This window comes from Nicotiana tomentosiformis, chromosome 4 (genome assembly GCF_000390325.3).
Source record: "Nicotiana tomentosiformis chromosome 4, ASM39032v3, whole genome shotgun sequence".
NCBI classification, from domain to species: Eukaryota; Viridiplantae; Streptophyta; class Magnoliopsida; order Solanales; family Solanaceae; genus Nicotiana; species Nicotiana tomentosiformis.
In genome coordinates, this window is record NC_090815.1 from 1,777,151 (window position 1) to 1,798,769 (window position 21,619).

The 21,619-nt window shown below is 37.9% G+C and overlaps 1 protein-coding gene across 1 annotated transcript; it reads right to left on the reverse strand.

Moving 5' to 3' along the window:
* Positions 1-13,427: 13,427 nt before the first annotated feature.
* On the reverse strand, positions 13,428-14,451 carry LOC138909170 (uncharacterized). Its single transcript, XM_070200353.1, has 2 exons — positions 14,210-14,451; positions 13,428-13,767 (listed from the first exon to the last, which is right to left on the reverse strand). Exons 1-2 carry the CDS (start codon positions 14,449-14,451, stop codon positions 13,428-13,430), a joined length of 582 nt encoding a protein of 193 aa, XP_070056454.1.
* Positions 14,452-21,619: the final 7,168 nt, after the last annotated feature.

Below are 21,619 nucleotides of genomic sequence, written 5' to 3' on the forward strand. Positions count from 1 at the left end.
AGACTCACCATATGAATTGTAATATAGAATGTCAAAAATTGTGGATAAGCTTAGCTCAAGAGGCACATATTTAGCAATTGGCTTAGGTTAAGATCATACTTAAATAGTATAGAAGATACTACTTTTGGTTAACTACTTTGCCTAATTTGGGCATTTTTGTCTATGCCAATCATTTAAATTGCGTTCATACTTTAACTGGAATAATGTCGAGGACATTATTTTCCGATTTTCAGCACCATAATTTACAATCTCATATCTCGTCAAATAAAATTAATTTGCGATACTTTCTTTAAAGAATTAATATATGCAAGCTGTCTATATAAAAGCCTTAGTTGATTCATCTTGATTTCTTGAATGAATATAGACTTTTGGGTTTTGATTTGATTGCATTACTATATACAAATAGCAAAATACTATGTATTCACTAGTTTACACCTAATTTTCCTGAGAAATAAGATTGATTTATAGTTTTCTTATAGACGACATCATTGAAGGAATTTTGGAGCAACGGTAAAGTTGTCTTCTCGTGATCTATAGATTACGGGTTTGAGCCGTGGAAACAGTCACTAATGCTTGCATTAGGTTAGGCCGTCTACGTCACGCTCTTTGGGGCAGGGGTGCTTATCAGACGGATAATTACGCTTAACGGTTCGCCTTAATGGTTATCGGATTATAAATGTAGTAATTCCTAGCCATCCAATAAGACAACGGGCGGATTGGTATCAGATTAACAATTATCGGGCGGTTATCGGACGGCTTATCGACTAAACCAAATAGAATTTTTTTGAACAATCATTCAATCAATACCAAATATTTTCAAATCAATACCAATTTTTTTTTAATATCATCTAAGATCTAACCAAACGGTATTTTTTAATTGAAGAGTCTTCAAGACTACTCATGCTGTCATACACGTATTAACCAAATTTTAATACCATCAAGACTACTAATACAGACATACACGTATTAATCATTGAGATTTTGATTTTTCTACTTCTCAGTTTTCAGTTTAAGAGAGAAACGAGACTGACGGCTTTTCTGCCTCTGGTGGCTGCAGACAATTGAGAATTAAAAAATAGAAATTAGGGATTTAGCCATTTAGGGTTTCAATAGTACTTTATATACATAGGGATAAAAGTGTAAATATAAAAATTCTTAACGGGTTAACGGTTTACCCGATAAGAAAATTGAGTAATCCGCCCCCAAACCGTTGCGCCGTTAATTATAAAATCTCAATCCGTTCACCATCCATTACCCCGATAATTCGATACCAATAAGCCAATAAACTATTGATTTGGTTCGGTTAACGGTTTCGGTTCGATTTTGAACAACCCTACTTTGAGGTACGGCCCTTCTCAGAACCCTACGTCTATGCAGGATGGCTTTACCTTTTATTTTAATAGATAACATCATTGCAATTTTCCTATTTACCCTTCTTTTACTTTTTTCAAGAGATTCATGTTTGATTCTGTCTAATATATCTTCTGAAAAGAACCCTACATGCACAATCTTAAGAGACATTCCAATTTAGACGAGATCCTTAATTCATTATTTTATTTGCTAATAAAATAAATAAAGACATTAAAAAAATATAGAACTTTTGTTTTTATCATGATTCAAGCGGCTAGAAAGTTAAGAGCAAAACTTTCCAATATTATTTTATAATGAATAATGGAGATATATATAATTGCATATGCTCATGAAAAGGAGACAACCAAGTTGAAAAAGAAAGACCAATTGTTAGGCATATATAATTAAGCTATACCAAGACTAAGACAGAATAATGTTATAAAAAGAAACATATAAAACTATGCAACTTTTGATTGGCTGTTGGAGGTGGAGAGACACCGAATAGGGAAGCGACACATCGTACGAGCCACTTTTAATTTTTTAAAACGAATATAAATAGAATAGGTCAAGAATAATATGGTTATTAAACATGATTACAACCACATTATTGAGACATCTAAGTTGATCATAAACAAGAAAGATTTTTATGTTATACTCGGGGCGGAGCTAGGAGCCTAAGTATGAGTTCGGCCTAACCCAATAATTTTTTTTCAAATAATGTATTTGTATTGAAAGATTTATTAAATATGTACAAATATTAAATTTAGAACCCAGTAATTAGTAGTTGAAGTCATCGTTCTAAAATTCAAAACCCTCAAAGTTAAAATTCTGGCTCCACCTTTGACTAAACTCTCTCGTTTCATTCTATGTAACAAATGCTTTTTACTTTTTCACTTTCAAAAAATTTTAAATAGAAAGGGATAGGAAAGATTACTTGTACCTTGTTTAAGTTGTGGATCTCTTTCATTTATTTTGAGTTCGCTGTAATTCTTCTGGTTCTACGGGATCTTAAAAAAAATCACAAACTTTAGCCTAGCAGAAGTATATATATCTTTAATTTAGAATTCAGGTGCGTCTTAAATATATCATAACGTTTCTATTACTATAAATAAAGTATATCACTAGAGTAAAGTAAAAAAGTAAGGGAATTTTTAAAATATAAAATTGTGGTCATCCTTTTTCAAATAGACTTAAAAAGGAAAAATGGTAACATAAAATTTTTCTTAAACACAAAATTAGATATTGTGTCCTGTCACAAGTGGTGACAAAATGGTTAAAAGAAAATAGTTATCAACTCATATTATTCATTAAAAAATAGGTTGAATAATGAACTTTTTAAAAACGGGTCAAATATAAATAAGAATCATATTATCCGTAGAAAATGGATAACCAATGGATAAGTAATGAATTTAATTTTTATATTTGTAAAGCTTCAAACTGGGGGTTCTTCAAGTTTGAGAGATTAGGAATTCTACCAAAAGTGATCATATTCAAGAATTCATGGGTAATATGGATATCCATATTATCCACATGTTAACACATTTTTATCCGTATTAAAATATGGGTCATATCAAATAATTTATCCATTTTTCATTACCTGTTTTCAACCAGCCCATATCTGATCCGACCTGCCCGTTTGTCATCCCTACCTGTCACTATGAGAGTCATTCATTTCTTCCAAATAAAAATAGAAAGTGATAAGAAAAAAAGGCACAAGATTCTTGAGGTTAAAAAAACTGAAAGGAGGCAAACTCAAAGAGAAGATAGGAAAAGAAGTTGCTAAAGCCCTAGCTAAGAGATTATATAGGAAGAGTCCTATTTTATCCTTATCATGTTCCCCATCCTATTTACATTCTATTCTAGTCTTGTCTATTTGTCCCTTGCTATATACTGATTTTATTTACTAATTTCTAAGGGTAACCTCTCCCTCTCTTTTTTTTTTCTCTTTTTCTGAAGAAGATATATGTATATTAACTAGTAAATAGCAGCCCGGTGTACTAACTTTTTGCTATGCGCTGAATTTGGGGAAAGATCGGACCACAAGTGTCTATTGTACATAGTCTTAGCATGCATTTTTGCAAGATGCTATTTCCACGGTTCGAACCCGTAACCTCCTAATCGTATGACAATAACTTTACTAGTTACGTCAACACTTCCTTTCAATGTATATTAACTAGTAGATATATCTTATGCATATTAACGTACTAGTAGTTATAAAAAGTGATTATTTTCTTCAGTACCTGGTTTGAAAGTTCATTAACATAATAGTGATGTACAAACAAAGGTAGAAAAATGAAACGTAGCAAGATAGTAATAACATTATTAGTATAGTCATATTTAAGTAAAATATTAACCACATCGTTGGCTTCTCTGAAGATGTATTGCCTCTGTCTTTAAAATATTGAGGCAATAGTGATTGAATGGTTGATATATTATTATTACTAAAGATGCTCAATAGATTCTAATAAGAAGCAATGGCAGCATAGCCCAATATATCATACTTATGTGCGTTATTAATCACTCACATTGAAGAGCGAACACTAATATTTATAGATTGGTGTATGTGAGTTATAAAGAAAAAAAATCAGAAATAGTCAGATTTACGACTGATAATTAAAAATAGTTACAGTTTTAAAAGTAATAGAAATTTAACCACTTTTTCATGTAAAAATATAATTTGAACAAAAACACCTTAAAATTTTGAAAAAAATCAAGCATAATATGCTGGAGTTCGAATTTTTACATATTAGATTCCAGTATAATATGCTGGAATTTCATAATGTGCTGGAATTCCAACATAATATGCGAGAATGTTAAATGGAGGAGCTCCATAATATGCTAGAATTTTCCGTGCTGGAAGTTTATACGCAGGAGCTCCATAATCCAGCATATTATGCTGGAATTTTTCGGGTTTCAGCAAAACAATAGCTATTTTTCAATGACTTTACAAACACTGGTGATTTTTTAATTATCAGTCCGAAAACTGGCCAGGCGTTCGTAGCAAAACCAACGTGACATACTGAGGGCATCCTAATTGGATTGACTACGATGATGATTTCTCCAATTCCGAACCTATATTGAGGATCATACTAACACGCATGAACTATTCTTATTAAAAGAAGTGTAATCAGAATAATCTTGACTTATGTGCAACACCATAATTTATACGAGAGATACTTTGTATTAGAACATGAGCAGCGGAAGCAAGCATACAAATCAGGCATCGCAAACATGTAATCTAGACAATGATATAATTACGAGATTAGAAATGCTAGCCTCTTGAAAACGATGCACAAGTCCTCCTCAGAGCAAGAATTCAGGACTGCAGTCTTTTGCTATGGTCCTAGTAAGACTTTGGACGAAATTGCTTTTGGGTGGGCCATAACAATACAACTCTTAAATGTAAGTTATTGGGTGAAAAACGTCTTCCTTATGTAGACTCGTTTTTCAGCCAAAAGTAGGCTCCAAAAACGTGTAGGATTCTGCTTGTGCAAGTAGAATCCCACTCTAACTCTCAAGGATGACTTTTTTCCCAAGTCACTTTTTACCCAAGTCAGTCCAGGTTTTTACTAGGTATAACAGGGATCACAAAAACAATAAGAGGCTACCAATTATTGCATTAATTCAAAAATTTACATGAATAAATTCTTACTATAATTAATTGCAGTTTATTCTACTAAAAACTGCAATTGAACTCTTCAATATGAATTTTAAAAATTCACTAACACTTATTTTAACTCCCCATGTTAAGATCACAAATATTAATTAATTAAATTAAATTATTGATAATTTAATTTAATCTTTTATAATTCCGCTTAAACTATTTCATGTGACGGATACCAAATCTACTGGCCAGGTTTTCACATAAAAACTTATAAGCTTACATAAAGGGGTATCATCAAACTTAAAATCGAGTCATGGATTCTGTCAACTAATTATTATTTCACAAATGCTATTCGTTATTGTCCAATCTATTAGGCATACACTAACTCTGAATAGAGTTGTACCTTTCGATAAATCAAAATAATAAACAAATCATATTGATCATAATAATTATATCAAGATTAGGAGTATAAGCTTATTTAATGAATTAGAGAAAATATTTTATATATATTATGTCGCGCCCCGTTTTCTCACGAAAGCGGGTTTCGACATGTGACAACTCTTTTAAAGGAAAGTGTTAAAAGAGAAGAGTCGCCACCTAACGATTTTTAAGGTGCGTTAGGGCACCTATTTGCAAATAATTCTGTTTGACTAGTCCGCGTTATTAAAGATCGGGTAAGGGCTCTAATTACCTCGAAGAGAAGGTGTTAGGCACTCTTCGAGGTCCACAATTGTGGGTCGCGACCGAACTTTAAACTATGCGGATTATATGATTAGGCTAGGTGATAGAATAAACAAAGGAAAACGTAGAACTAGAAGAGTCTTATCATAACACATGAGAGTCGGTACAAATGATTACAAAGTTACAACTACATTAATCTATGTTATATGACTAAGTGCGAATAACAAGTAGATAAAGAAAAGGGGGGGAGGAGGGGGAGGTCCAAAGTTTTTCAGCCTAAGGGATCACCCCGTACAACATAAATAATACTTCGCAACTCCCTTAAGGTAAGGAGTTGCTCATATTATTCAGTAGGCATAGACTATCATCTCTTGCTACCCAATTACTATGTTGAAGTCGTTACCTAAAGGCGCTCTAATTCAATTCTAAACCGTACCATATACGTGCACTACCCGTCCCATACCTGTTGTTCAGGAGGTTTTGGACCTCTATTTGGATGATTCTAGACTTTACCTAGGTTGCTCAAAATGATAAAACTAATCGCACATTCAAAACAAGCAGGACTACACGTAATCAACACCAAAGGCTCAAATTTACCTCCTCATATAGACACGAATGCACACCGTCAATTAGGCAGACAATTATACCTATACTAGCGATGTTCAAATTATTTAAACAGACATCTATAGATAAGCAGGTTTGGTATGTTAAATTGTTCCAGACCTATATGTATAGTTTCTATGTGATTTGAACTACTTAGTAATCAATGTAAAATTCCAATAGGCCGAATTTCTAGCTGACTGACTTCAGGTGTCGCACAGGCAGTGCCGCTGTTCCAAGTTAACTAGCTTGCAGGTTATAGGTATTACAAACCTATAGACATTATTTCTAAGTTATTTACGCAATGGGCGGTGAAGGCTATTAGAAACTGGGAGTTACCAGCATTTGATTTTATGGGTATGCCTTCCACGCAGATAACAGTAGACAAGATTTCTAATAGGATATTTGAGTTCACTTTTACCATACTTATTCTTATAGGCATCTTATCTATGTGGAAGCGTAATAAAATGGCAGGAGCAATTGATTAAGAGATTAATGTCCTATAATCATGATATCTAGATCAATAGTACAAAAAATAAATAAAAGCAATTTGATTAACCATCTGAAGTCCTATAGGCATGAGAGCTAGAAAAGCATATACATCCTATAGGCATGCTGTCTAAACACAAGTATGGCGATTAATAGCATGTTTAAGATAGTGTACAAGTATTAGACAAATTAGGTGAGGTGTGTGCAATTCCTAGACACATGACTTCTATTAGCGCACGAAATAACAAATAAGACATGTTAAATAAAACAACGAATAGAACACACAGACCCTATAGGCATGTTTTCTACCCTTTATGCAAGAACAAAGCACATCCATTCCCCAATTTTACTATATCCCTAATTATTCATTATTACAAGTTATTACAGTCCAAATGGAATAATGCGAACCAAATATGACAGAAATACAGACTGAAACAAGTGCGAGCCTCCATCAAACAGTGCATGCCCACTATAAAATAACCCAGTGAATTTCTGGGCCTTCAGCAGCCTTACCAACCAACAGACCCAAATCTCAGACTCATAAGGACAGTAGAATCTTCCTAAATCCAGTACCCAGGTCTAACAACACATATGGCCCAACACCAGGCCTAATGAATAACTTACTTAGCCAAATGGATGCCAAACCTAACCATGCAGATGATAGACCACTCGCAGGATTAATTTAAATAACTTTTCACACTTAACTCCTAAAGATGTAACTAACAACAATTCTAGCCAAAGCACATATGCAAGATCACATGAAATACTGACAAGTCTACAAGGCAGGTTCATGCTTGTATTCTTAGAAACAAAGCTAAAGGTTCATTATTCCAAAGAGTTTCAAAAGTAAAATGATTCGGAATTAGCCTAAAGAACTTTAGGCACATGAAAATCTAATAGAGTTAAATAGAGCATATCATTCACACGAAAGTTTTAACATGAAGGTCTACTGAAAACAACACAGGTTCATGATCGAGCAATTACTTAACAAGAGAAAGTTATCATGCTGAATATTAATCACAGTATAAGAGACAATATCAAACTTCAACAGTAGGAGAAACAAGCATTAATTGTAATACTATTTGGCCATGTGTAGTGGAAGAAGGCCAGTTGTAAGATTTATTCCTAAGGTCTTGACTGGTACTAAGGAATGCAGGATTGATCAAGTCAGTAAACACATAATAGAATTACAAATGCATAATAACATGTCCTCATAAACAGCAGGACCTGAAGAGTAACAAGTTAAACATGGACTAAATTACTCCCTGAGCATGAGTTTGGTTGACATAACAATCCAGGACAAGGCAGGAAATCGAACTCTAGATTGACAATAAAGATCAGCATAACCTAGCAGGCTAAACATGTTTAGTAGAGCCAGAATTCTCAATAGGCAAAGACACATTAAGAACTAGATTGTCATGTAAAGGCTGGATATTTGCCTTTCACCTATGAGTATATTTAAACAATACAGGATTGAACTAAGCATGGAACACACAGTAAGTCTCACAATTGGCTGACATCATAGTTAAGAATTGGTCGCAGTAGAGCATCATATACATTAAGACACAAGAATTGGTCTATCATAAGGATGCAGAACACAGTAGGGGATAAACACAGGGAGAGTAGTAGGTAATAAGCACTCAAACACACACATTATGGTACACATGCTTAAGAGAGTCAAAAATCATTCATACTGAACACATGTAATAAACAAATGTCAGAGCTGGGAATTGTAGACAAGTTTAAATGCGGGAAAAAAGTTCAGAGTCACAAAATAACTTTAGAGCCAATAAGGTTGCAAACATAGATGGCATAGGAACATATTGATTCACAAAAGTCTTAGTAGCATAAATATACTGAATATGAACACAAACAAAAAAGGATGAACTGCTAAGGTCAAAAAACTTACCAGCTATCAATTGACAAACAAATAAACAGGTAGAACAGTCTCAGCGATACTTCAAATGTCAATAGAAAGCAGCGGAACCCAAAATAATCTTAGTGCGTCAGAGTTACCAAGGGTTTCAGATGAACCCTGAACAGTGCTCGCACTAAGAAATGATCAACTAGTCGAATTTCGGTGGCCTTGGCTTTCAGCCTCTCAAGAGCCAAAGTTCAGAATAATATAGAATGGGAGAATAAGAGAGTAATAGTGGTAAATTTCAGTGACCAATCCCCAAGGGAATTAGGGGAGGTCTTTATACAGTAGCAAAATTAAATACACAAACAAGGAAAAACAATTAATTAAACATAAAAAAAGAAAGAATAGAATGCATAATCGATTAGAATCAATTTAAGAGGAATCAAGCAAACCCTAATTTGAAACGAAGAACAAAAAATAGTAAAAATCTCACTGAATCGGACCCATAGGGCCTGGTAGTGAGTGTATCAGGTCAGAAATATGAAGATAATAGAGAATCAAAGTTGAACGAACACCAATGACTCAGTTTTCATAAATAATCGAGTACCAAATACTTGTAACGTTTAAGAGATGATAAGCGTCTCCGTGTGTGCAAGAAAGGAAAGGAAAGGAATCATGGAATATTTCCATGTGATTATTGGATTGGGACTGGGATTTGAGTGGGGGCGGCTAGGATTTGCAGAAGAGAGAAGAAGGTTCGAGAGAGTATAGAGGCGGCTGGTAGTGTGTGAATGAGATTAGGGTTTGGGGTGAGCTTGGTTAATTAAAGAGAGGGATTGTTTATGGACCGTTGATCATTTGAGATCAACGACCAAGATTAAAAGAGAGATGGGGCGGATCATAAAACGGGTACCGACCGGGTATAAAAAGGGTAGTTTGGTTGGGCTGCTGAAGGCAAAATGAAGCAGTCCAAATGTTTTTTGGGCCTATTTTTGGTCTGAAATTATTTTAAAGCAGGGCCATAATTTAAATACACAAAATTTTATCAAAAATAATTTATAAAAAGTAATTATCACATAGTAAAATATTATTTTTGCAGTAAAGTATTTGAAAATAATAGCTTAACATTATAAAAACGTAAAAATACTATTTGGCACAAATAATGTAAAAACAAATGTAATTATGCATAACATATAGGCTATTATTGCAAAATTATGTAAATAACTTAAAAATACAAATATATTTATATGAAAAATAAAGTAAAATATAATGAAATATATATGTGGATGCAAATAATGAATTTGGATGATTGAGTCCTCATAATATTATTTGAAGGGGTAATTAATACATATTTAAGTAATCTAAATGCAGGAAAAAATCAATTTTAAAGCATTAAAAATTATGGAAAATTATAAAAAATTCTTATATGACCACTATAAATTGGTGATGATGCAGGAATGATATTTTAAAAGCATATATGATTTTTATTAAAACATGAGGGTGAAATTGGATATCAACAGTTGTCCCTCTTTACCCGGGAATGATGAAAGGGTTGTGGGAAAAAGAAAATGATGACCAATTTTGTTCGAAATGAGTAGGGGATGATGTGTTTTAAAAAAAAATGGGGGCCGAACCCTGGTTCTTGATTTGCCTACATATCCCTGGTGTTACGGGAATCAGGCCGTGTGTAGTTCTGGATCCAACGGCGAACGAATTCGATGGAGTTGTTGTACGAGTGATCGCATGTTTCGAAAAGGATCTTTTGGATGCGATAGTATTGTGAGTAACAGATGATTTCAGGTGGGGTTATAAATGCAAATTAAATGTTATGGATGTATAAGGCAGATATTTGTACGGTCATAGAACGAAGAGTAATCAACTGCTGATTATCGGTTACGTTTCGGGTGATCGAAGGGTGTGAACGTTGTGAATGGAAACTGGAGCGAGAATTGCTTCTGTTTGTGGAACGGTTACCTTCCAAGTTACCTGCAAAACTTAAAACACGATGCATGCGAATATATATGGGTTATTGCAAAAATTTAAACATGATGCAAATTCCCTTCGAACTATAAGAGTTGTCTTTGGACGATGAGGATGATGCCCTTAGACTATGATGTCCTGGGCCATGAAGCGTTTGATAAGGGATTATCAGGCCATGACATGATGTCCTCGAGACATGAGGATGTTGCCTTTGGACTACGACACCTTTGAAGAATAATGTACAAATTTTGAGAGATCCTCAAACCATGGCATAGTGTCTTCAGGCTATGAGGATGGTGCCTTTGGACTATGATGCCTTCAGACAATGTGGCGGCGTTTCAGCCCATGAAATGCAAGTATGTGGAAATATTGATCATTTGATATAGGGAATAGGTAATTCTTAGTCATATGCGAGAATGAGACAAGACAAGGCTTAGTCTTGTGTGAGATGAGGGCAGTGCTTAGCCCGATGGGAAGAAGGAAGACAATGCTTAGTCTTATACAGTGTAGCGGAGACAAAGTTTAGTCTCATGCGAGGGAAAGCGATGCTTAGCCTTATGCAGTAATGGAGACAATGCTTCATCTCATGCAATAAAAGGCAGTGCTTATCCTTATGTAATAATGAAGACAATGCTTTGTCTCATGCAAAAAGCAGAGACAGTGTTTAGTTTCATGCAAGAAAGGCAGTGTTTAGCCTTATGCAGTACGGAGGCAGTGCTCAGCCTCATGCAAAGGGTGGAGACAATGCTTAGTCTCATGCAAGGTGATGGCACTGTTTAGCCCTATGCAAGGAGTAGAGACAATGCTTAGTCTCATGCAAGGAATGGAGACAGTGCTTTAGTCTCGTGCAAGAAAGGCAATGTTTAGCCTTATGCATTATGGAGGCAGTGCTCAGCATCATGCAAGAAAGGCAGTGTTTAGCCTTATGCGATGATAAGGGCAGTTCTTAGCCCTATGCGAGAAAAGCAATGATTGAATGCAAGAGGGTGAAGTATTTCTTAGCTTGATGCGTTTGCGTTTGGCGACCTTTGTCGGTGTGAAGAGAGTGATCTTGTTGTGTGTATATATTTGCGGATGTTCCTGTTATATACATTATGTCTGCATCCAAAGGAAAATTATGAGTTTGGAGGGGGGAAAGCTTGGTTCGTTCTCTCGATTCCTTGCTTTGCTTTTGTTCCCGTCTCGAGGTCCTGTTTGAGTCATCCTGGGTAACGTCTGGCTACTACAGAAAATGGAATTTTTGTAAAATATGCATTTATGATAAATTGTTTATACAAGAATGCAGTTTGTTCAAAGTGTGTGATGATGCAAATAATTTTTGAATCGGAGACTGCGACACGTTTTGAGACATTGCAACCTCCTTAACTTGGAATTTTGAGGACCCTCCTCAAAATTCTGCCCCAATTTAATGCCTACTTCTGGTAGTTCTCTTCTTGGTGATCCTTGACACAATGAGATCTGACAACTCAAAGTCTTGCCCCAATTTCTGACCGTAGGGGGAATGAAGATTTTATTATGATGTGACCGAACCCACAAGGCTGCCTACGTATCCCCTCTTAAGCGGGAATGAGGTCAAGCGTAGTTTGGGTTACACCAAATAGAAATTGCAAACATAATCTTAAACATAATATCTCTTGACTGCGTCTTAATTGATAGGTTTTGTCCATATCTCTCCATCCATCTCTGCAAGTAGAAGTGCTCCTCCTATCAGTACTCGATGAACCATGTAAGGGCCTTGCCAGTTGGTTGAGAATTTCCCTTTTGCTTTATCCTGATGTGGGAAGATTCGTTTAAGTACCAATTGCCCCGGTTTGAATTACCTTGACCTAACCTTCTTGTTGAAAGCTCTTGCCATTCTGTTCTAGTAGAGTTGGCTGTGGCACACTGCGTTCATTCTCTTACCATCAATGAGAGCTAGTTGTTCATACCGGTTCCATACCCATTCTGCATCGCTGAGCTCGGCTTCTTGTATGATTCTTAAGGAAGGGATCTCTACTTTGGCGGGACTAACGACTTCAGTACCGTAAACCAGTAAATAGGGAGTTGCCCCAGTTGATGTACGAATTGTGGTTCGATACCCGAGTAAAGCAAATGGTAGCTTTTCATGCCATTGTTTGTAGTTGTCCACCATTTTCCTCAATATTTTCTTGATGTTCATATTGGCGGCTGCTACGGCTCCATTAATTTGCGGGCGGTATGCTTTGGAATTTTGATGCTTGATCTTGAATATTTCACACATGGATTTCATCAGATCACTGTTGAGATTAGCGGCATTGTCAGTGATGATTGATTCAGGTACTCCAAATCGACAGACGATGCGATCCCGGATGAAATCCGCTACGACCTTCTTAGTCACAGCCTTATAGGACGCAACTTCCAACCATTTTGTGAAGTAGTCTATAGCCACCAAAATGAATCTATGTTCGTTTGAAGCAGCGGGTTCGATTGGTCCGATGACATCCATGACCCAAGCAGAGAAAGGCCAGGGTGAACTCGTTGCATTGAGTTCGTTGGGCGGTACTCATATCATATCAGCATGTATCTGGCATTGGTGATGATTTTGAATATATTTGATGCAGTTGTTTCCATAGTCATCCAAAAATATCCCGCTCTTAATATATTTTTGGCCAAAACGAGGCCGTTCATGTGGGGTCCGCAGGTTCTGGCATATATTTCTTCAAGCAATCTAGATGCCCCCTTGGCATCGACACATCGCAGTAATCCCAATTCGGGAGTTCTTCTATATAGAATTCATCCCCTTTGGAAAAAAATGATTGGCCAATCTTCGGAGCGTGCGCTTCTGGTGTGTGTAGCATTCTCTAGATATTCTCCCTTTTTTAAGTATTCCTTGACTTCATGGAACTACGGATTTCCGTCAAATTCTTCTTCAACATGAGCACAATAGGCCGGCGGCTTATGAATTCCTATTGAGATAGGATCGATGAAGTTCTTGTTTGGATGTTGTATCATGGAAGACAAGGTGGCTAGTGTGTCTACAAATTCATTCTGAATCCTTGGGACATGCTTGAATTCTATCTTCGTGAACCTTTTGATTAGCTCTTGTACACAATGCAAGTATGGCACTATTTTGGTATTCTTAGTAGCCCATTCTCCTAGAACCTGGTGTACCAATAGATCTGAATCTCTGATTACTAAAAGCTCCTGAATCTCGTATTCTGCCATATTGTTGTTGCACGGGAATCTGAGTTTTGCGGATACCGGGTAATGTTGACTGATTTATGATACTAAGATGGCTCCTATGCCTACTACCTTGAAGTTTTGCTGCTCCGTCGAAGAACATACTCCAATCGTCGTATGCCTAGGTAATATCCTCTCCCATAAAAGATACCTCTTTTTCAGGAAACTACGTCTTCAATGGTTCGTATTCTCCGCCTATGGGATTTTCGGCCAAATGATCGGCCAATGCTTGCCCTTTGACTGCCTTCTCAGTTATATAGATGATGTCAAACTCACTCAACAATATCTGCCACTTTGCTTACTTACCTGTAGGCATGGGCTTCTGAAAGATATATTTTAGCGGATCCATCCTTGATATGAGATTTGTAGTGTACGCACAGAAATAGTGTCTCAACTTCTGGGCTATCCATGTCAAAGAACAACAGGTGCATTTCAACAAAGAGTACCTGGCTTCGTAAGGCGTGAACTTCTCGCTCCGATAATATATCGCCTGTTTCTTTCTCCCAGTTTCATCATGTTTTCCTAGAACGCAACCAAAGGTCCCATCCAACACAGACAGATAAAGCAATAGAGGTCTTCCTGGTTCCGGAGGGACCAACACGGGTGATTTAGACAAATACTCCTTGATCTTGTCGAAGGCCTTCTGTAATTCTTCAGTCCAGCTTGTTGCAACATCTTTCTTCAGCATTTTGAATATTGGCTCACATATCACTATTGAGTGTTCTATAAATGCTTATGTAATTGAGGCGCCCTAGAAAACTCATCATATCTTTCTTATTCTTTGGTGGTGGCAAATCCTGGATAGCTCTGATTTTTGACGGTTCTAGCTTAATACCTCGGCGGCTGACGATGAAACCTAATAATTTTCCCACAGGGACTCCGAAGGCACATTTTGCAGGGTTTAACTTCAAGTTGTATTTTTGAAACTGATCAAAAAATTTCTTCAGGTCTGCTATGTGATCCGAACTTCTTTTGGATTTGATGATAACATCATCTACGTACACCTCTATTTCCTTATGTATCATGTCGTAGAAGATAGTCGTCATGGCCCTCATGTAGGTGGCCCCAGTGTTCTTTAAACCAAATGACATCATTTTATAACAATATATCCCCCATGGTGTGATAAAGGCGGTCTTTTCGGCATCCTCTTCATCCATCCAAATCTGATGGTATCCTGCGAAGCCATCCACAAAGGATTAGAGTTCATGCTTGGCATAATTGTCAATTAGTATGTGTATGTTAGGTAGCGGGAAAATATCCTTGGGACTTGCTCTCTTCAGATCTCGGTAATCAACACAAACTCTAACTTTTTCATCTTTCTTTGGAACCTACACAATGTTGGCTAACCAGGTCGGGTATTCGACCACTCGGAGAACCTTGGCTTTGATTTGCTTTGTGACCTCCTCTTTTATCTTCAAACTCATATCTGGCTTGAAGTTTTTGAGATTCTGCTTTACCAGTGGACACATAGGATTGGTGGGTAGCTTCTGAGCCACTATGGATATGCTTAAACCAGTCATATCGTCGTAGGACCATGCGAAGATGTCCTCATACTCCTTTTGAAACTTGATATACCCTCCCTTTTCTATCGGTGATAGATGAATGCTTATGCGAGTTTCGTTGACTGTTTCAGAATCCCCTAAATTAACAGCCTCGGTTTCCTCCAAATTACACTTCGGTTTGTTTTCAAAATTCTTTACTTATTTGACAATTTCCTCAGGTATTACATCATACTCTAGATCCGTTGAATCACTGTCCTTATGTTGCGTCATCTCATTACATGTCACGGTCGTAGGTTCATCAAGATATATAATAATTATGCTGAAAAGAATGTAGAAAGATAATAATAAATATGAAAAGTAATAATGCATTAAGGAAAATTTTAAATGTCAACAAGTACGACTCGATGGCTCGAGTAATTATTTCAAAACAAAATACTGAAAAATGTCTTAAATGCTCAAAACAATTTGAAAATAAGTCATGCTAATTTGCTAGGCTACCCAGGAACTCGGCGAATCCGGGATGGTGCAACGGTTCAATTCTTGAGAACAACTCCCTCCTCCATTGTTTGAATGGTAAGGTCTTCCTCCTCCCCCCTCCTCGACAATTGCAATGCAATCCATGTCTTCCTCATCCAGAAAAAACTTCCTCACACCGGCTAAAACCTCATCTTCTTCGGTTCCCCACATCATGTCAACTTGACGGAATGGCTGGTACATATGTGGTACGGGTTGTTCCAGCGAATAATAATGGGCGCGCCATGTCGGTATCCAATCTTGATGCTCTTGCACGGTGTATTCATATCCGAGTCCAAAGGTCGTACCATGATACTGTGGTTGTACATGTTTAGTGATCCCCTGAAGCTTTTTGCCAAGACACTTGCCTAGTTCATATCCCGTCCACAACAATATGCTTTCTATCGTCTTGCTCCACCATCGATCCTTTTCAATTGCGTTCACCCATTCAATGCGGTGATATGTATTTTCACCCAACTTCCTCCTGTTTTGATGGCTGGAACAATTTGGTTGGTGTAGATAGGGTTGCTTTTATCCCCATAAATTATCACCTCCTAATGACTCCATTCGAACTTCACAGCTTGGTGCAGAGTAGAATCCATTGCCCCAGCTGCATGTATCCACGGTCGTCCCAACAATAGGTTGTAAGTAGCAGATATATCTAACACTTGGAACTCAATATCAAACCAAGTCAGACCCATCTGTAGATCAAGGTTAATTTCCCCGATAGTGGCTCTTTGAGATCCGTCGAACTCCTTTACATTCATGTTCCCCATTCGTATCTCGTACAAGCCCTTACCTAATCTCTTTAGAGTGGTCAGTGGACATATATTCATACTCGAATCTCCATCTATCAGGACCCTGGCAATGAACTTATCCTCGAATTGCACTGTGTTGTGCAATACCTTGTTATGACTTAGTCCTTCTGGTGGTAACTCATCTTTTTGGAAAGTGATTTTATGGCTCTCTAATACCTGTCCGACCATGTTAGCCATCTCTCCACTAGTGATTCTGGCTTCACTCAACACTTTCATCAGAGCATTCTTGTGCGTGTCTAAGTTTTGCAATAGTGATAAGATGTATATCTGAGCAGAGGTCTTGTTCAGGTGGTCAACAGAGTATTCTCTTGCTTGTATCTTTCTCCAAAGATTGTCAGTGCCGGTCTCAACAACATGCAGTTTAGGTGCGATTTCCTTGCTTGTTCCTCCCAGATTCTCAGGTGTGTAAACTTTGCCAGTTCTAGTCATACCTTGTGCGGCACATGTTTCTTCCATTTTGGCCTTTCCCTTTCTTCTTACTTCCGCAACATAATCTCACAGGACGGCATCAGGATCGTAAGATGGCGTGGGAGCTACCATTACAGTGAAGGGTATAGCTACCTTAACTTTAAATGGCGCCTGGGTTTGTACCACAACTGGCGTGAGGGTGACCAGAGATGTTTTAGAAGCATCTCCCTCTCGAATGAGTCCAATGGACCCTTCTTGATCCCACTCTACATAAGTTTCAATCACGTTCACTCCCTCACCTCTGTGATCTGGGGGAGGGTTGTTGCGGACGTTCGGTACAACTTCCTTTGCTTATATAACCTTAGTGTTGATCATCATCTAAATTTTGTCTTTCAACGTGCAACATTCCTCAATGGTATGACCCTTCATGCCTGAATGATAAGCACATGTTTTGTTAGGGTTGATCTGGGAAGGATTTTCTACAACAAAAACAAGAATATGGGTGACGTAACCAGCTGCCTTCAGTCTTTCATATAGTTGGGCTATGGGTTCAGCAATTGGGGTGTATTGTCTAGGAAGTCTACGGTCAAAATTTGGATGTAGCTTTGGGTAGCTTTGGCGAGCGGGTGGAGGTAAATAGTAATATGCAGGTTGAGTGTTATAGGTATGGTAGGTGGCGTCATGGTATTGGTATTTTGGGCGGTGAGGATTGATACGTAGATGAGGTGTTTGGTATGTGAGGGGAGACTTAGGGCCCTGGCTACCATCACGGCACCCACTTCTTTCTTCTTTGAAATACCTCGTGATTGCAAAGCTTTATTCGTGGCCTGTAGCACCTCAAAATTAGTTACCATCCCACTCTTGATTCCTTTTTCTATTCTTTCCCATAACTTGATGATGTATGAGAACTTGTGATTTTCGATGACTATCAACCTTTCATAATACTGCGGATCTTGAGCTCTAACAAAGAACTTGTTCATTTGTTCTTCTTCCAGCATTGGCCTTACCATTGCGTCTTTTGACCTCCAATGAGTAGCATACTCGCGGAAGGTTTCTGTCGGCTTCTTCTTGATGTTCTAAATATAGAAAACGTCTGGCGCGTTCTCCGTGTTGAACCTAAATCTATCCATGAAGTCTGATGCCATGCTTATCCAATTTGCCCACTTCTTCGGGTTTTTATAGATATACCAAGACAAAGCGTCTCCTGTAAGGATTCACATGAACAATTTCATGCGGATTTGTTCATTCTTACCCACTCCTAGAAGCTTGTCGCAATATGTTCGTAGATGCACCTTCGGATCACCAGTGTCATCAAACATTTAGAACTTTGTAGGTTTGTAACCCTCTGGCAGTTCCACATCTTGCTGAATACACAAATCTTCATAATTCAGTCCTTCAACGTCTTTCCCACCTTCAATACTCTAGACCCCCCTGTGAGTTTCTTGAGTTCTTCTGCCATATTTCTAATGAGCAGGTCCTTCTCAGACGATTCAGGTATGTATGGGGTTTGTTGTGGGGGTATGTGGTAAGATTTCTACATATATCAGATTGCTTTGATGAGTCCCAAGAACTTGGGTATATGGGTGATCATTGGTCGAGTTTTGTGGATCAGGAGTAGGTTATGATGCATTTTGGGAGGTGTGATATATAGTGGTCTACGGGTATTGAGTTGGATGATGGTGATGTTGTTGAGGGATCTGCACTGGTAGTAGGTTAAGGTTCTGGGGAGGTACGAGATTATGATACTGGTGTGGAGGATTTGGAGCCATGGGTGGTGGGTTCTGGTTTTGTGTGTTTTATGGTGGTGTTTGGTTTTGGATAGTCGTGTTTTGCTGGTTAATGTCGGGAACATTGAGAGTAAGGGAAAGGTTTGCCAGATTTTGGACCTGCTCAAGCTCACCCTGTAGTTCCAGAATTTTCTGCTCCAAGCGTAAGACCAACTCGTTCTGCCCCGGAGTACTTCTACTTCTACCAAGCGTAACACATATACTTGGAGAAAATTGGTGCCCACGTTTGCTTTATTTCACTAATGCGAAAGTGAACCAAAACAACCTTTTACTAAATCGACAATAATATATTTACTAATGTCAATTAGCCTTATTATATCGAAACCTAATCTAAGCTAAAAAGCAATAAAGAACATCATTTTCTAATCTACTTGGTCCCTGAAGGACCTTCTCCATGCTTGGATCTTTTGACCCCATCAATCATGTTTCCCAGATCGCGCATATCCAACAGTAAGTAACCTTTTTGCCAGCTTTCCTCCTTCATCGTCGTCCATGCCTTGGCAATCTGAAAGTCTTTTTCTCATCTTCTCTTCTACCTCCATCATTCCTTGTTCCAGGAATTCTAGTCTTTCCGTTAACTTAGTGGAAATCTCCTTCCATTCCTTTATTGCCTCCATGTTTACCTCTCCAGATGTTTAGCTTCGGACTCGAACACCCTTTTGCGTAGCCTCTTGTAATTTACTTGTGCCTCAGCCACTTCGTCTATGATCCTATCCTTTAGATTGACCCCTAGTTTTACGTCCCTAGCTACGTCATCTTCCAACCATGATAGGTAGTAGTACATATGACCGGTGTGATACCTGTCTGGCTCGATAGTTTCTCCTTCCACAATGATCTTTTGGTTCCACATGTGTTGCTGTAACGACCCGGCCAGTCGTTTTGACTATTACAGCCTCATTTCCCCATTTACTGCTTATCCCGTGTTCTATTATAATTATGTGACTCATCGGAGAGGTTTCAGAATGAATTGGAACACTTAGTTCCAAGATTTAAAGCTTAAGTTGAAATAGTTGACCGGATGTTGACTTATATGTAAACGACCTCAGAATAGAGTTTTGATCATTCCAATAGCTATGTATGGTGATTTTGGACTTAGGGGCATGTCCGGAAAATTATTTGGAAGTCCGTAGTTAAATTAGGCTTGAATTGGCTAAAATGAAAATTTAAGTTTGGAAGTTTAACCGGGGAGTTGACTTTTTGATATTGGGGTCGGAATCCAATTCTGAAAATTGAAATATGTCAGTTATGTCATTTATGACTTGTGTGCAAAATTTGAGGTCAATCAGATTTGATTTGATAGGTTCTGGCATCGAATGTAGAAGTTGAAAATTCTTAAATTCATTAAGTTTGAATTGGGATATGATTCGTAGTTTTAGCGTTGTTTGACGTGATTTAGAGGTTCGACTAAGTTCGTATGATGTTTTAGGACTTGTTGGTGTATTTGGTAGATATTCCGGGGGCTTCGGGTGAGTTTCAGATGGTTAGCGGATCAAATTCGGACTTAGAACAATTGAAACTTGTTATTGTCTACTGATGCAATCGCACGTGCGGATATTGGCTCGCAGGTGCGCGCTCGCAGAAGCGAGCTTGGTTGCGCAAAAGCAAAACTGGCTTGGCAGGGGCAGGGCCCGCAGGTGCACACGCAGGACCACAGAAGCGGACTCGTACCTACGATGAGTTGATCGCAGAAGCAGAAGCAGAAGTGAGAGGGGATGGGCCTCATCGTAGAAGCGGCTTGGGTTTCACAAATGCGAGGCCGTAGAATCGGGACTCTTGTCCGCAGAAGCGAAATAAGCTGCAGAAGTAAGGAGGACCTCGCATCTGCGAGACCGCATATGTGGTTAAGTACTCCGCAGAAGCGAAAACGCTGAGCAGGCTACAAAAATAGAAGGGTCTGACTTTTTTGTCATTCTAGACATTCCAACCACGGTTTTGGGGCGATTTTCAGAGAGAATTCACAGGAAAAACTTAAGCTAAGTCACTTGTGATCATTGTTAGTCGATAATATTAAATTATCATTGAGTGTTCCGACTAGATTACATGTTTTTGAGGTGTAATTAGAGGATTTGGGCCTAGAAATTTGAAAATGAGATTTGGGGATTTGAAGGTCGAGTTGTTGTCAGAATTTGTTAAATTTGGTATGGTTAGACTCGTGGTTGAATGGGCGTTCATATTTTGTAACTTTTGTCGGGTTTCGCGATGTGGGCCCCACTGGTGATTTTTGAGTGTAAATTCGGATTTTGTGAAAAAATTAGTATTTTACTACGGAATTAATTCCTATAATTTGTGTTGACTGAATCAAATTAATTGTGACTAGATTCGAGCCATTCAGAAGTTGATACGCGCAGAATGGAATTTTTGGAGCATTGTTTAGCTTGCTCGATATTGGACTCGGCTTGTTCGAGGTAAGTAACACTTCTAAACTTAGTGTTGATGGTATGAAATCCCGAATTACGTGTTATGTGATTAGTTTGGAGGTGACACACATGCTAGGTGACGGGCGTGTGTATGTGCACCATAGAAAATGTGACGTAATTAATTTCGTGAAATTGTGTAGTCAAATAATCTTAGCATTTTCCATGTACTTTCATGTGTTAGAGAAATTGAGTTAAAAATCATGCTGAGGCTATATGCCGGTATTATTGAGATCCACAGAGGTCGTATTGTTGTTGAATTATTTGTTTAAATTATAATTTCATACTCAATCATGTTCATTCATTTCGTATCATATCTCAGCCTTTGTTGCTATATATATTGGCACATCATATCATCATTTTGGGCTAGTTCATGGCATTGTGAGCCCGAGAGACTGGAGATATTGATGACTG